The sequence below is a fragment of the Oryctolagus cuniculus genome, chromosome 17 (assembly GCF_964237555.1).
Source record: "Oryctolagus cuniculus chromosome 17, mOryCun1.1, whole genome shotgun sequence".
NCBI classification, from domain to species: Eukaryota; Metazoa; Chordata; class Mammalia; order Lagomorpha; family Leporidae; genus Oryctolagus; species Oryctolagus cuniculus.
This window is the reverse complement of record NC_091448.1, coordinates 37,902,135-37,914,802: the sequence shown is the minus strand read 5'-3', so window position 1 is coordinate 37,914,802 and position 12,668 is coordinate 37,902,135. Positions and strand designations below refer to the sequence as shown.

Here is a 12,668-nt window from a genome sequence, read left to right as displayed (position 1 = left end):
TGAAAAACACCATTTGCCTTATAAGATGTGCTGTGTTCTCAGTGATGGATGTTGTAAAATTCTAACCTCACTTTGACATTTGTTGGTGAGTGCTAACAAATGTGGAGTGAACCTGACCCCAGAAGTAATTCTGTAATGTAGGGCTCTTGTTTTAGAGGACTTTTAGGCCACTGCAGCATCCTAGTCTTTTGTGGTCTGGTTTGTCCTTCCTGTTTTCAACGTAGTTAGATTACTCATTGGCAATTGAGGAAAGAATTGTTGGAATATGTCAACAACTTCTGTCTTAAGGAAGGAAAATTTCATCAGCATCTAACAGCATGAGCAGTATCAAGCAGTAACTATCACAATTATCCCTCATTTACTGAGTTTGTACTCATCTTTCCTTCAAAGAGCTCAGAGTGTTGTATCTATACAAGAGCAAAATGGCAATCTTTAATGCATTTTTCAGGTAGAAAAATTGAACTGACTGAGTAGACTTTACTACCTTATTTTCTAAATATTTGGGCTACTGTTTATGATACTAAATTTTCATTGGTTCACCTTTGCACCTATCTTTTTAAGAACTGGAATATTTTTTAGCAGTTTGGCCTGAACTTGAAAAGTGCATTCAACTGATTAAAGGACAAACTTGCTCCCATATACACAAGCAAAGGTTTTAGTCTATTCTGTGCATTGGGTGCCAGGAAGAGATTATATGACTGGTTTATCTTTGTCCTTTTAAATCCAGAAGGAGAAGTAGGAAAAGAAACTTTTGCCAGTCTTGTGAAGATGAATTTTTAAAACCTCAGTTTGTGCTTTGATTCCCAGTTAGATGGCCAGAGAAATCCATCCTGTGAGACAAGTGAACAGTTAAAACAGAGAGAGTACTCAGGAGCGTGTGGGGTGAGCAGGAAAGAGGACTCAATCATGTTTGCCGCATTTGATGTTTTTCAGGACAACCTTAAAGATATTTTCAGCCAAAGCTTTCCATGTGCAGGGATGTTTTTAATTAACTTCTACAATAGCTTCAAGGCAGGTCTATTCTTGTGAAAAATAAGATGGCCACTTGAGATTTTAATGTTTTTGATAAATATGTTTGTTCTTTGTAACTACTTTTTTTCTCAATTCTTTTACTAGAAAGCTCTTAGATTTCCCTCATCCTGGTGTTGGTGACACAGGGGCACAAAGCTTTCAGTCAGGAGTAGTGTAGTCCTGGCACAAAATGAGCCCTTGATAAGTGTCTGGGGGCGGGATCCCTTTTAGGAAGGGTCCTGCATGTTTCTGGAGCCTTGAAGGAAGAGGTCTTCCCCAGGCTCTTCAGCACATGGGGTTCAGGAGCCACTGCGCATGGGAATTGACTAGTGAGCGCGTGGCTGGTGGTGAGACCGACTAAAGGAGCAGCCTGCAGCTGGTTCTGGTGCATCTCGTGCCTACTAGGTGCTTATTGCCCAATGGTTTTCTCCCTCTTTTAAGTGAATCATCGTATGAACTTCAGATAATACAGAACTGTGTCTGTCATTGACTCATTGGTTCATTAATTTAGTGTCATAAAAACAATCTCAAGGAATTTGTAATTACAATGGCAAAAGACAAATAGTTCCTTTCTCTATGATGTGATGGGTGCTGGCGTGCAGTAACTATGGAGTTCTAAGGGTGCAGATTGTGTGGGTCAGACATTGTTTTCTAAAGGAAGCCCTTTTTATGGCCTTGGGTGAAATGTGTTCAATATATAAAATGTGTTTTCATGAACTTCTAAAGCATATACTTTACCAGTTTTTAATGACCATGTTTATTACAGTAGAAAACAGAACTAACAGATAGTGAATCATTCAGAGGCTTCCTTTGCTAATCATTACTATCAACCTCTTGCCCTTACTCATCATTCATTCACTCTGCCAATAAGCAGCAAGGTCGACTGGCTTGAGTTTCATTCTCTTTATTTTTCCTTGGATAGCCTTAGTGGTATAGACTGAAATGAACACTGGTGTCAGGTGGTCCTTGTAAGGCGAAGAGATTTGTGTAATGCATTGTATAAGTGGATTGATTCCCAATGTGTAGCATAAGGGAGAAATAATATTTTAAAGTCACCTTTATTGAGGTATAATTTACATGTAATAAAGTGGACTCCTTTTATGTATACAGTTCAGTTCAATCTGGAGACTGTATGTACCCATAGAACCACCATCCCAATCATGGTAGAGAACGTGTCATCACCCCTAAAAATTCTCATGCTGTTTTGCATTCAAGGGTAGAGGCACCAGCTTCACCATTAGGCAATCACTGATCCTCTGTGTGTCACTGTAGATTAATTTTGCCTTTCCTGAAATTGATATGAATGAAATCAAACAATGCATACTGTTTTGTGTCTGGCTTATTTTTCTTAGCATAATGTTTTTTGAGATGCATCTGCGTTGCGTGGATAAGTTCCTTTCCATTACCAAATGGTATTCCATTTCATGGATTTAACAACATTTTTATATCCTTTCACCTAATGGTTAACATTTGGGATACTATTTCCCAGATTGGGCTATTAGGAATAAAGCTGTCTGAAAATTGCTCATAAATTTTTATGTAAATTTATTTTCACTTCTTTTTTAGTAAATATATAAAGGTATAATTATTGGGTCATAGTAAATGTATGTTTTACTTTATAAGAAATTGATGAATTGTTTACCAAAGTGGTTGCACCATTATAAATTCCCACCAGCAATATGAACCTGCATGGCTTTCTCCAGGTTCCTTCTTCAGTGCACAGCCCGACTTCATCCCAGGAGTTGGCAAAACTGAGTCTCAAACTCTGAACCCACATGTCTTGTCTCTCAACAGGGAGGAATTATAGTTCCAAGAGTTTGCTGCTTTTACTCCTGTTTCTTATTTTGATTATGTTTACCTCCCTATGAGCTTAGTTTTCTTACACTGTACCCTTGCCTGATTTAACACTTGAGTCTCTTAAAACATAAGTGTTTTGGGGGCCAGTGCTGTGGCATTGTGGGTTAAAGCCACTGCCTGCAACACCAGTATCCCATACGGGTGCCAGTTTGTGTCCCAGCTGCTCCATTTCTGATCCAGCTCCCTGCTAATGTGCCTGGGAAAGCAGTGGAAGATGGTCCAAGTCCTTGGGTTCCTGTACCCGCATAGGCGATCTGGACAGAGCTCCTGGCTCATGGATTTGGCCTGGCAGAGCCGGGACTGTTGCAGTCATTTTAACTGTTTGGGCTGATGTTTCAGCACAGAGGGTTAAGCTGCCATCTACGACACTGGCATCCTATATGAGCGCTGGTTCAAGTCCTGGCTGTTCTACCTCTGATTCAGCTGCCTGCTAATAGACCTGGGAAAGCAGCAGAGGATGGCCCAAGTACTTGAACCTTGCCACCCATATGGGAGACCCGGATGGATTTCCAGATTCTTGGCTTCGTCCTGGCCCAGTCTCAGATCTTGGCCGTTGTAGCCACTTGGGGAGTGAACTAGTAGATGGATCTCTCTCTCTCTCTCTCTCTCTCTCTCTCTCTCTCTCTCTCTCTCATTCCATCTCCCTCTCCCTCTCTTTCTCTCATTCTCCCCCATCCTTTTTTCCCACTCCTTCTCCCTCTCCCCACCTCTCCCTTTCGAACTCTGCCTTTCAAATACATAAATAAATCTTTAAAGGAAATTACTATTTCTTCTCCCTCAGTCTTAAGACATTATTAATGGAGACTCTTCCCATTGATCATGTGGAGCTCCAATCTGTGGGCCTTTAAGCAGCCTAAGAAAATTTTGTCTATAATACAGCCTAATTGACAAGCCCGCAAAACAGCCTTCTTCCCCTGAACTAGGAGGCTGGAGATTCCCTCAGCTGAACTGTATCCAAGGTTTGGGAAAGTTAATGCTGCTCTTGTGCTTATGTATCAGATCCATAGAGATTGCTCACTTGATGTAAGCTTGTGCTTACCTTGTAGGTCCAAATCAGTGTGTGGTATGCACATATCCTTACAACCCAATCCCCATTTGTATTCTCGGTATTGGGAATCTGTATTTTATGTATTCATATATAAAGTGCCTAGTTTAGTGTTATACAACCTCTGAGCACTCAATAAATATTAATTGAATTGAAATAATGGCATCCCTTATAAATATTCATAAGCAAATAAAACTAAATATATGGAGTATGGAGTACTCTTCTAGAAATATTTGAATTAAAATGATTAAAAACTGGAGTGGTGATTTTCATTATGTGATGATATAGATATTACAGAAATTGTTCACTAGTTGTAGACATTGTACTGTGAGAAATAAATATATATTTTAATACACATAATTTAATAAAATATAGTCCTTTTACTATAGGCTGTGTCTTAGGAACTAACAAGAATTAACTGTCTAGATGTATAGATGAAATCTGCTTTGCAGAAATTTTTGGTGTTTGTGTGGCTAATAAGACTTATGAAGCACCTTTTAAACAAGCAGGCTGAAGCACAGGTGATTCTGGTGGAGCCTTAATCTGACCTTCTATTGGGGAAAGAAGAGAATTCTTTTTAGTGCATAGCTGTTTTTTGGCTAACATACTAGGACTGCTCATACTGGTTAGTTGACATACTTTATTTCTAAGTATATGGGATTCAGATGACTTTAGAAGGTGAGCATCAGTCTGTGTGTGCTTTCTAGTTGATTTAATCTAATCCAAAAGTGAGAACAACCTGATAATTACTGACTTTTTTTTTTGTAGTTGATTATCTGTAAAGATGTGAGAGCACATCGTACCTGATGCTAAGAGGCATGTTTCAACTGCTCGGCTCACTAAAATATGTTTTTTAAGAAATAACATTCATGATAAAGCCCCTCTTTGCAGCTGATTTTTTTTTCTCTGTTAACTCCCAAGCCATTCTGTTTTTCCTGCAGATCATGTTTCAGGCATATGGAGACAAACAGGGACCACTGCATGGAATGTTAATCAATACTCCCTATGTGACCAAAGATCTTCTTCAATCAAAGAGATTCCAGGCACAATCCCTGGGGACAACATACATATATGATATCCCAGAGATGTTTCGGCAGGTAGGTGACGAATGGGACAGTGGGTGGGAGGGGTTCTGGCATGTCCTAGGAGGCAGCGTTTTCCACAATTTCCATCAGATGCGATTTTGACTGGAATGGGCACTCCCAAAGGGCAGGAAAATATCTTGACACAGTTCTCATTTCTGTTTCGTTTTGTGTTCCGGTGACTGAGATGTTGGATGGCCCTTTATGGATTGACAGGAAGAACGGTGAAAATAGAAGTCTCTTTTGAGTAGAAGATAATGAACTGCCACCACATGCCTGTTACAGTAGTTTACAACAACTTATATGAGGAGTTTTATATATTTATGTGTGTGTGTGTGTGTGTGTGTGTGTGTATATATAATTTCCCAAGTCTGTATTCAAGTTAAGGATATTAAAAAAGAGGTTTGAAAGTCTAGTTCTCATTTTCCTGTTGTCCTAGATCACCCAGGTCCCTAGCTGATAGACAGGGTTAATATGGTAAGAATCAATATAGACAGCATAGACAAATGGATGTAGAGTCCACAGCACACAGTTTAAAGTATAAGTTCTTTGGTGGGAGATTTATTATAGCCGAATAAAAACTAGCATGAGAAAATATGACATTATGAATCTCATCCTCTATATGAAAATAAATTCCTTTGATCTGTATGGTGAATCATCTCTATGCTGCAGATTTTTCTTCCATCAATAGAAGGTAAGAAAAGTATATCACCAGCAGAAAATGCAACAGATAAAGAATAAGGTATCAAAAGAATACCAAATTTGTCCTTTAAAAAAATCTATGAATATAGGATTTTCCCAAGTCTTCTAGTCAATATTACCAACATTACCACATTTGAATTTTAATAAAGTAACATGCAGCCTTGGCAAATAGTCTATCTGTGATTGCTCTGTTATTCACAAATACAAAGGATTACTTTTGTGTAACCATTTGTTTAGAAGTTCTGTTTCCTGAGACATAGCTACCTTCTATCAGTATTTCCCTTGTATAGCATTGTTAGCCTAAAAGCTCAGTTCTATAAGTAAAAATCCCTTTCTATGTAATTCTTCCTATATGACAGACAAAATGAAGGGTACATACAGGTATGTATGACTCATTTGGGCTTCATATGTTGCTTTAAGGCAAGCCAAGAAAGACCCCAGATCAGTTCCCACTTCATAACGGATTTGCTTGGCTTATTTTTAGGAGGTTGGTGATAGGAATCATAATGATTTTTAAATGTATAGGTGTGTCTGATTTCTCAAATTTGAGCCAAATTGATCTGCACACTTACAAATAGTCATATGTGTGTAGTAGTCTAACTCCTGGGTGTGGGTCTGTAGAACTATGACAAATACTAAAGTGAGGCTTCTTACCTGAACCTCTCTAAAAAATTTTATTCTAGCTTTTCTGGATTTTCTTTGTTAGTTGAGTATCACGATACTCTTGATAAGTTTCTCTAGGTTTTTTTTTTTTTTTTTTCCCTTTGTAAGGAGATTATGCTTTCTAGTTTTAAATGTTAATATCCTCAAGATAGTATTGGGTATTTTGTGTCTTTTGTTAGTGCTCCAGTAGTGATTCAGAGTCGCTTAATAACTTAAGTTGGAATGACTTTTTTGGAAAAGTGCCTGACTTTGGTATATAAAAAAATGCTAAATCAAAAAATTACAGTCCTGGGCAGGTATTAGGCACAGCAGTCAACATGCTACTTGGGACGTCTACATGCTATACCAGAGTGCCTGGGATTAATTAAGTCCCAGGTCCTCCAATTTGTGATGCAGCTTCTAGGTAATAAAGGCAGCAGGTGATGGCTCAAGTACTTGGGTCCCTGCCACCCACATGGGAAAACTGGATTAAGATCCTGGTTCTTGGCTTCAGCCTGGCCTAGCCCCAGCTGTTGAGGGAATTTGGGGATGAACCAGTTTGTCTGTCTTTCAAACAAATAAAAATAATTATTTTTTAAAGCAAAACAAGATTGAACCTTAGCAATAATTTTTATTATATCAAAATGTTAATTGTCACTGATTAAACTTCTCTCCTCCACTAGTCCTTGATCAAACTCTGGGAGTCTATGTCCACGCAAGCATTCCTTCCTTCACCCCCTCTGCCTTCGGACATGTTGACGTATACCGAGCTGGTGTTGGATGATCAAGGTCAACTGGTCCACATGAACAGGCTTCCAGGAGGAAATGAGGCAAGTAGTTGAAACCCTTCTCCCATTTTTAACTCTTCTTATCTATCCAGCTTCTGTGGGAATGACCATTGAATAGTATTATTAAGATCCAAGCAGCACAGGCAGCATTATAGCTTTGCTTGTAGAGTTCTTTAGAGAGAGAACATTGACTGAATATCAAGGAATTATTGTTAATTTTTTAGGTGTGATAATAGTATTACAATTTTGCTTTTTTTTTTGAAAAGAGTATTGTGTTCTATTAGATATACATACTAAAATATTTACAGAAGAAATCTGATGTCTAGGATTTGCTATTAAAAAAAAAAAGAGGGGTGAGGGTGAGATTGATCATGTGTTGATCAGTGAAGCTAGGTGACAGGTACAGGAGAATAGATTGTTTTCTGTATTTTTGTATATGTTTGAAATTTTGAAATGTTTATCATAAAAATATTTAAAATATTGTTTTCGCTAATGTTTTTCCTTATTTACACACTAATGCACTTTTTTAGTATCTTTTTCATGCTTAGTTCATTTGATTTTGTACTACTCTAAGATGATAAATGTATTCTTCTTAAAGGGACTCAAGCAGAACCAAGAATTTAAACATAAAAGTAAGAGAACTCATTTCTTGGCAATTATACAAGAATGCATTTTCTAGCCTTGGAATCTTTTCTCATATAGTGACTTACGAATAATGATGTAAGTCATTTTGTGCCCTACATCCTTATGTACCTTCCTGTGTGTATTGAGATTCTTCCTAATTTTTACTATGCTTCTAATATGGTTTTAACAGTGTTAACAGTAACAACCCTAAAAAGAGAGGTATTTTTAGTTCACCCTTAGCTATGATCCCTGGACAAATTTCACTCCTTAGAAGGAGAACTCTGGCCGGCGCCTCAGCTCACTAGGCTAATCCTCCGCCTTGCGGCGCCGGCACACTGGGTTCTAGTCCCGGTCGGGGCACCGGATTCTGTCCCGGTTGCCCCTCTTCCAGTCCAGCTCTCTGCTGTGGCCCGGGAAGGCAGTGGAGGATGGCCCAAGTGCTTGGGCCCTGCACCCGCATGGGAGACCAGGAGAAGCACCTGGCTCCTGCTTTCGGATCAGCATGCCGGCCGTGGCGGCCATTGGAGGGTGAACCAACGGCAAAGGAAGACCTTTCTCTCTGTCTCTCTCTCACTGTCCACTCTGCCTGTCAAAAAAAAGGGGGGGGGGAGGAGAACTCTTTACCTGGGTGGTCACCTCAAACAGTTAGATCTTCAGTATTTGTCTATTTTATTCAGTATCTTTTTCAAAAAATGTTACTGTGTATACAGGGTGGATAGCTGTTTCAGTAAGACATCTGCAGCTGCCCAGAGTACATGGTTTAGTGTTAACATAGATGCAGGCGGTGGACCAGCTGGACTTGCAGGAGTTGTTCTAATCTAGAGCCTCAACAAATATCAAAGGCAAGAGGATGGGGAAGGGGAGTTCCTAGAATTTTGACAAGAGTAGATATGTACTTGCCAGCATGCAGAGTTGAGGCACAGGTGTGTGTGTGCTACTGTTTGTAGCCTCTGCTTAGTGAGCCCATCAGCACCAAAGAAAAGCTTCATTGTGTTAGACTTAAATTCTGATTCATTGAACAGTGTAGTCTTCAGGAATGGAAAGCACCCTTGTGAACATGGGGCTGAGAATAAAACGGTTTTAACTAATGTAATTAAAGCACAAAATGAGATTTTTGGCCACGTGAAAGCTAGCTGCAGTGCTGTGTGAAACCTCTTGCCATGATCTTTCTCTCCTGCTTTCTCTCTGCTCTCATTCTGTTTGAGCGAATGGAGACTAGGGGAATAGTGAAGTCCCAGAGGGACAGAGCTCTGTTCTTGCTGAAATTACAAGCACAGAGCTGCCTGGGCATGAACATGTAGTGTTTACTCTGCCAGTATGAATACAAATAGTCTTATTATACAGGACTCTGTACCCAAAGACCACACACACACACACACACACACACAAGAATAAAAAAATTAAAGGTTTTTTTTAACCCTTTTGAGACCTAACAAACCTTGGTGGAAAAGGAATATCTGAAACAGTTGCATAGGACAGTAGCCATGAGTAGTCAGTCTAGTATAGGGACCACATGTTTTCCTTTGCCCAGTGTTTTAACAGCTTTGAAGCCAGACAGCTAATACCATTTGTCAAAATGATTTTTGCTTTTTCCTAGTTCATTTTCTTTCTCTTCTACCCATTTCCCTCCTCAGTTGCCTATTTTCTTTGTTCTCTTTTCTTTCTCTTCAAATGATTGACTAGGATTGAGGCTGAGTGCTGGCTCGCTCTTTCTGAGCCTTTGAGCTCAGAAGAAGTGAGGCTGATGTTCTTTTGTGAGCAGTTAGTGACTAATGCCCAGGATGGCTGGGGTAGTCAGTCAGTGGCCTTAGCTTGATTATAGGGCTCTGCACGACAGGAATGAGGTGGGGGCATTAGTATCAGACTCTGCTACCGATAGCTTGAACATACAATGGAGCATGTCCATTGAGAGACTGCCCAATCTAAGGATGGAGTTTCAGCAGTCGGAACTCTGAGGGACAGCTGTGCCGAAGGAATGACGAGGTGTCAGCAGGATGTATTTCCTCATGCTGAGCCCACTTTTATCAGTGCACGTTGACTTTCAGCTATTGCAGTTTAATTTTCTTTGGCCAAAGAGACAAGTTTGTCATGAGCCTGGCACTCTACATATTACCCCAAGAATGATGTGAGGGGAATGAGAAGAGCTCATGCTGATGAGATTGGGAGCAAATCGGTCCTGTCCCAAAGAGAATGGGCATGTGAACAGAGCCTTGAGAAATAGTTTTATTAAAAAAGGAATAAAAAATTGACCTGCTAATGTTCTGAGAGTCAAGGCTCCATGTAAATGCATTGATGCTACATAGACATTAAATCATCATAATGTGGTGTTCTCCAAAGGTGACGGCTCTACCAGGTCATCATCGTGGGTGGTATTGCATTACCTTGAAGGATTGGAGGTTCTGGGTTTAAAAAGCTAGTACATGGGTATAAGGAATAAGGGTAAAACAGAGATTCCTGCAGAGTTTTCCCATGAATTGAAATGCTTTTCTGTGCAATCCAGGGCAGAAAACCTGCACTTAACAGACCCAAGACTGTATGTGACCAGTCTTTCTTATTTTCTTTTCTTCTAGGACAGTAAATAGGTAAAATGGTGATGGGACCAGGACTTGGTCTAATTCAGTTCCGTTTAGTTTTAGGTAACTTGTTTGCCATTTGAGGAAGAATATTGGCTGTTTCAGCAGAGATGTGACCTGCATTTTGAACATTTGTGCCTGTGTTGAAAAATAGAAGAAAGAGAGCTTTTCTGATGTGGTGTTAGCTGTTTTCTCCTTTCTATTTTCCCACCTGTCCCTTCCACATAAAGAAAGATGTAACTAAAGGAATGCCACCTAATACATGATGAAAGGTATAGGAGAACACATTTTTCTCATTGTCAGATTTGAATGGCATTGCATTTAGTATGAATTTAGAGTAGGAATAAAAAAAGATGTAGCCCAAATCTGTGAACTCTGTTACTGGCAAATAGCTCCGAAGATGAGTTACCCAGGATTTTTCTTAATAGTGTCAGGTAAAGATGAAAATTGAGGAAAATGTGATTGCAACATAGACTCAACTGATTTCATTTCTAGCCGCTGTGATGCTACAGTGATGAGCACTGTATGTAAATACGCAGCCAGATGAATGTGTGCTACTGATGTGGCTGGCCAACTAGTCTGCTTTACCACCTCTCAATTTTGGAGGAATTGTTTTCATTTTCCTGCCAGTTTGCTAACCTGTTTTGATCATTTGGTGGAAGCTGTAATTGCAGGTGGGAACATTTGGAGTAACAGTTCGCAATCTGTGCAGCTGCTTTTCGCACTGAATCCTGTTATCAAAAAGCTCAGGCTAAGATCAAGCCAAGGGCTGTCTCGGACTTGACAGAGAACTGCTCAGCTCTGCCTGATATGGTGAAGAAAGCACTGGCCTTCTGAGACTACATTTGTGTTTGTTCTGAAATAAGTGATTAGCATTTTTTTCATATCTGTTTAACAGCTCTGTAAACTAGAACAGGAATCTACATTGGGCAGTGATGAAAGATATGATACAGGGACAACTTTTTTTTTTTTTAATTTTTTTCAATACAGGGACAACTGTTACAGTCATTTGCGTGCTGGAAGACATTCAGACCTCACTTCTTGACACTTCTGAACATGGGCTTTTCATATTCCCTTGCACACTCCTGTCAATGACAGACTAAGATGAGAGGACTTGTAAAGAGAATCAGGATGTGAGCCCAGAATGGGCCTGGTAATCAGAGACTTGAATTCTTGCATTGCATAAAAATTTATGCCTTGAAATCTTTTTGGTAGAAGATATATTCCATATTGAAAGCAACTGGGTGGTCACCTTCACCCGTATCTTCAAACGCAGGAGTTGTTGTAGTGGCTCCAAGGCTTCATTTTTTCAGATGGGCACTAGGTGTCAGGGTTTTTCCTTCGCAACAGCTTGGCAGTCAATCAAGCCTCTTGAATTGCAGTTTGGTGAGAAACTCCACTGGCATCCTTTTTTTCAGTTGGTATGGAAGGCTTTACCTTGTGTTCCTGTAATGTGCAATTGCAGTTCTAACTCTGACTGGAGATCTGTTGAAGCTGTGTCATGGCTCTTTAGGAAGAGGATGCTCAAAGAGGAAATAAAGTGATGCAAATTAAAGTTTGAAGACTATCTCCCTTCATGACTGGTATCTTGGTCTCAGGCCTGCTTTATGTTCTCAGGGGTGACAGGGGTATGGATCACAGGGACTAGGAGCTGCTTAGTCCTACCATTACTCATATTTAATTATTATTTAATTGTTGGCAATCTAGTACCACTAAGGCATAGCATCTCTTTATTTTTTTATTATTTATTTTCTTGATGATTTATTTATTTATTTGAAAGAGTTACAGAGGTGGAAGAAGAGAGAGAAATCTTTCAACCAATGGTTCACTTCCCAGATGGCCACAATGGCCAGACTTGCCCAAGCCAAAAGCAGTAGCCAGGAGCTTCACACAGGGGTCTCCCAGTTGGGTGCAGAAGCCCAAACATTTGGGTCATCCTCTGCTGTTTTTCCCAGGTGCATTAGCGAGGAGCTGAATTGAAAAATGGAGCAACCAGGACACTAACTGGCACCCATATGGAATGCTGATATCACAGTCGGTGGCTTTATCCACTACACCACAATGCTGGCCTTGGCATAGCATCCCTTTAATTATTTCATTATAAAAACATTTTAGGCATTCAGAAAAATCTTGAGTGATATGGCAATATGCCTGCACCTCCCAACTGGTGTATATAAATCTTAACATATTTATTCCTTGTTTATATGTTGCTATAATTCTTTGATACTTCTAATTTGAGTATCAAACAAAAAAAAAACACCATTTAGGAGTTGGGTGAGGAAAGGAAGTTGATAAGCTTATATAAACTTAAAAGATTAGGAGAAATTAATTAATATATTCATTC

The 12,668-nt window shown here is 39.6% G+C and overlaps 1 protein-coding gene across 10 annotated transcripts in view; it reads left to right on the top strand.

Annotated features, from left to right (window-relative positions):
• Positions 1–12,668, top strand: part of ACACA (acetyl-CoA carboxylase alpha) — a 318,070-nt gene that overhangs the window by 215,298 nt on the left and 90,104 nt on the right. For all 10 annotated transcript variants that reach the window (XM_008271159.4, XM_008271164.4, XM_051824672.2 and 7 more), the window contains 2 exons: positions 4,855–5,010; positions 7,023–7,169. In XM_008271159.4, the coding sequence (XP_008269381.2) occupies positions 4,855–5,010; positions 7,023–7,169 (303 nt within the window). The remainder of the gene's footprint in view (positions 1–4,854; positions 5,011–7,022; positions 7,170–12,668) is intronic.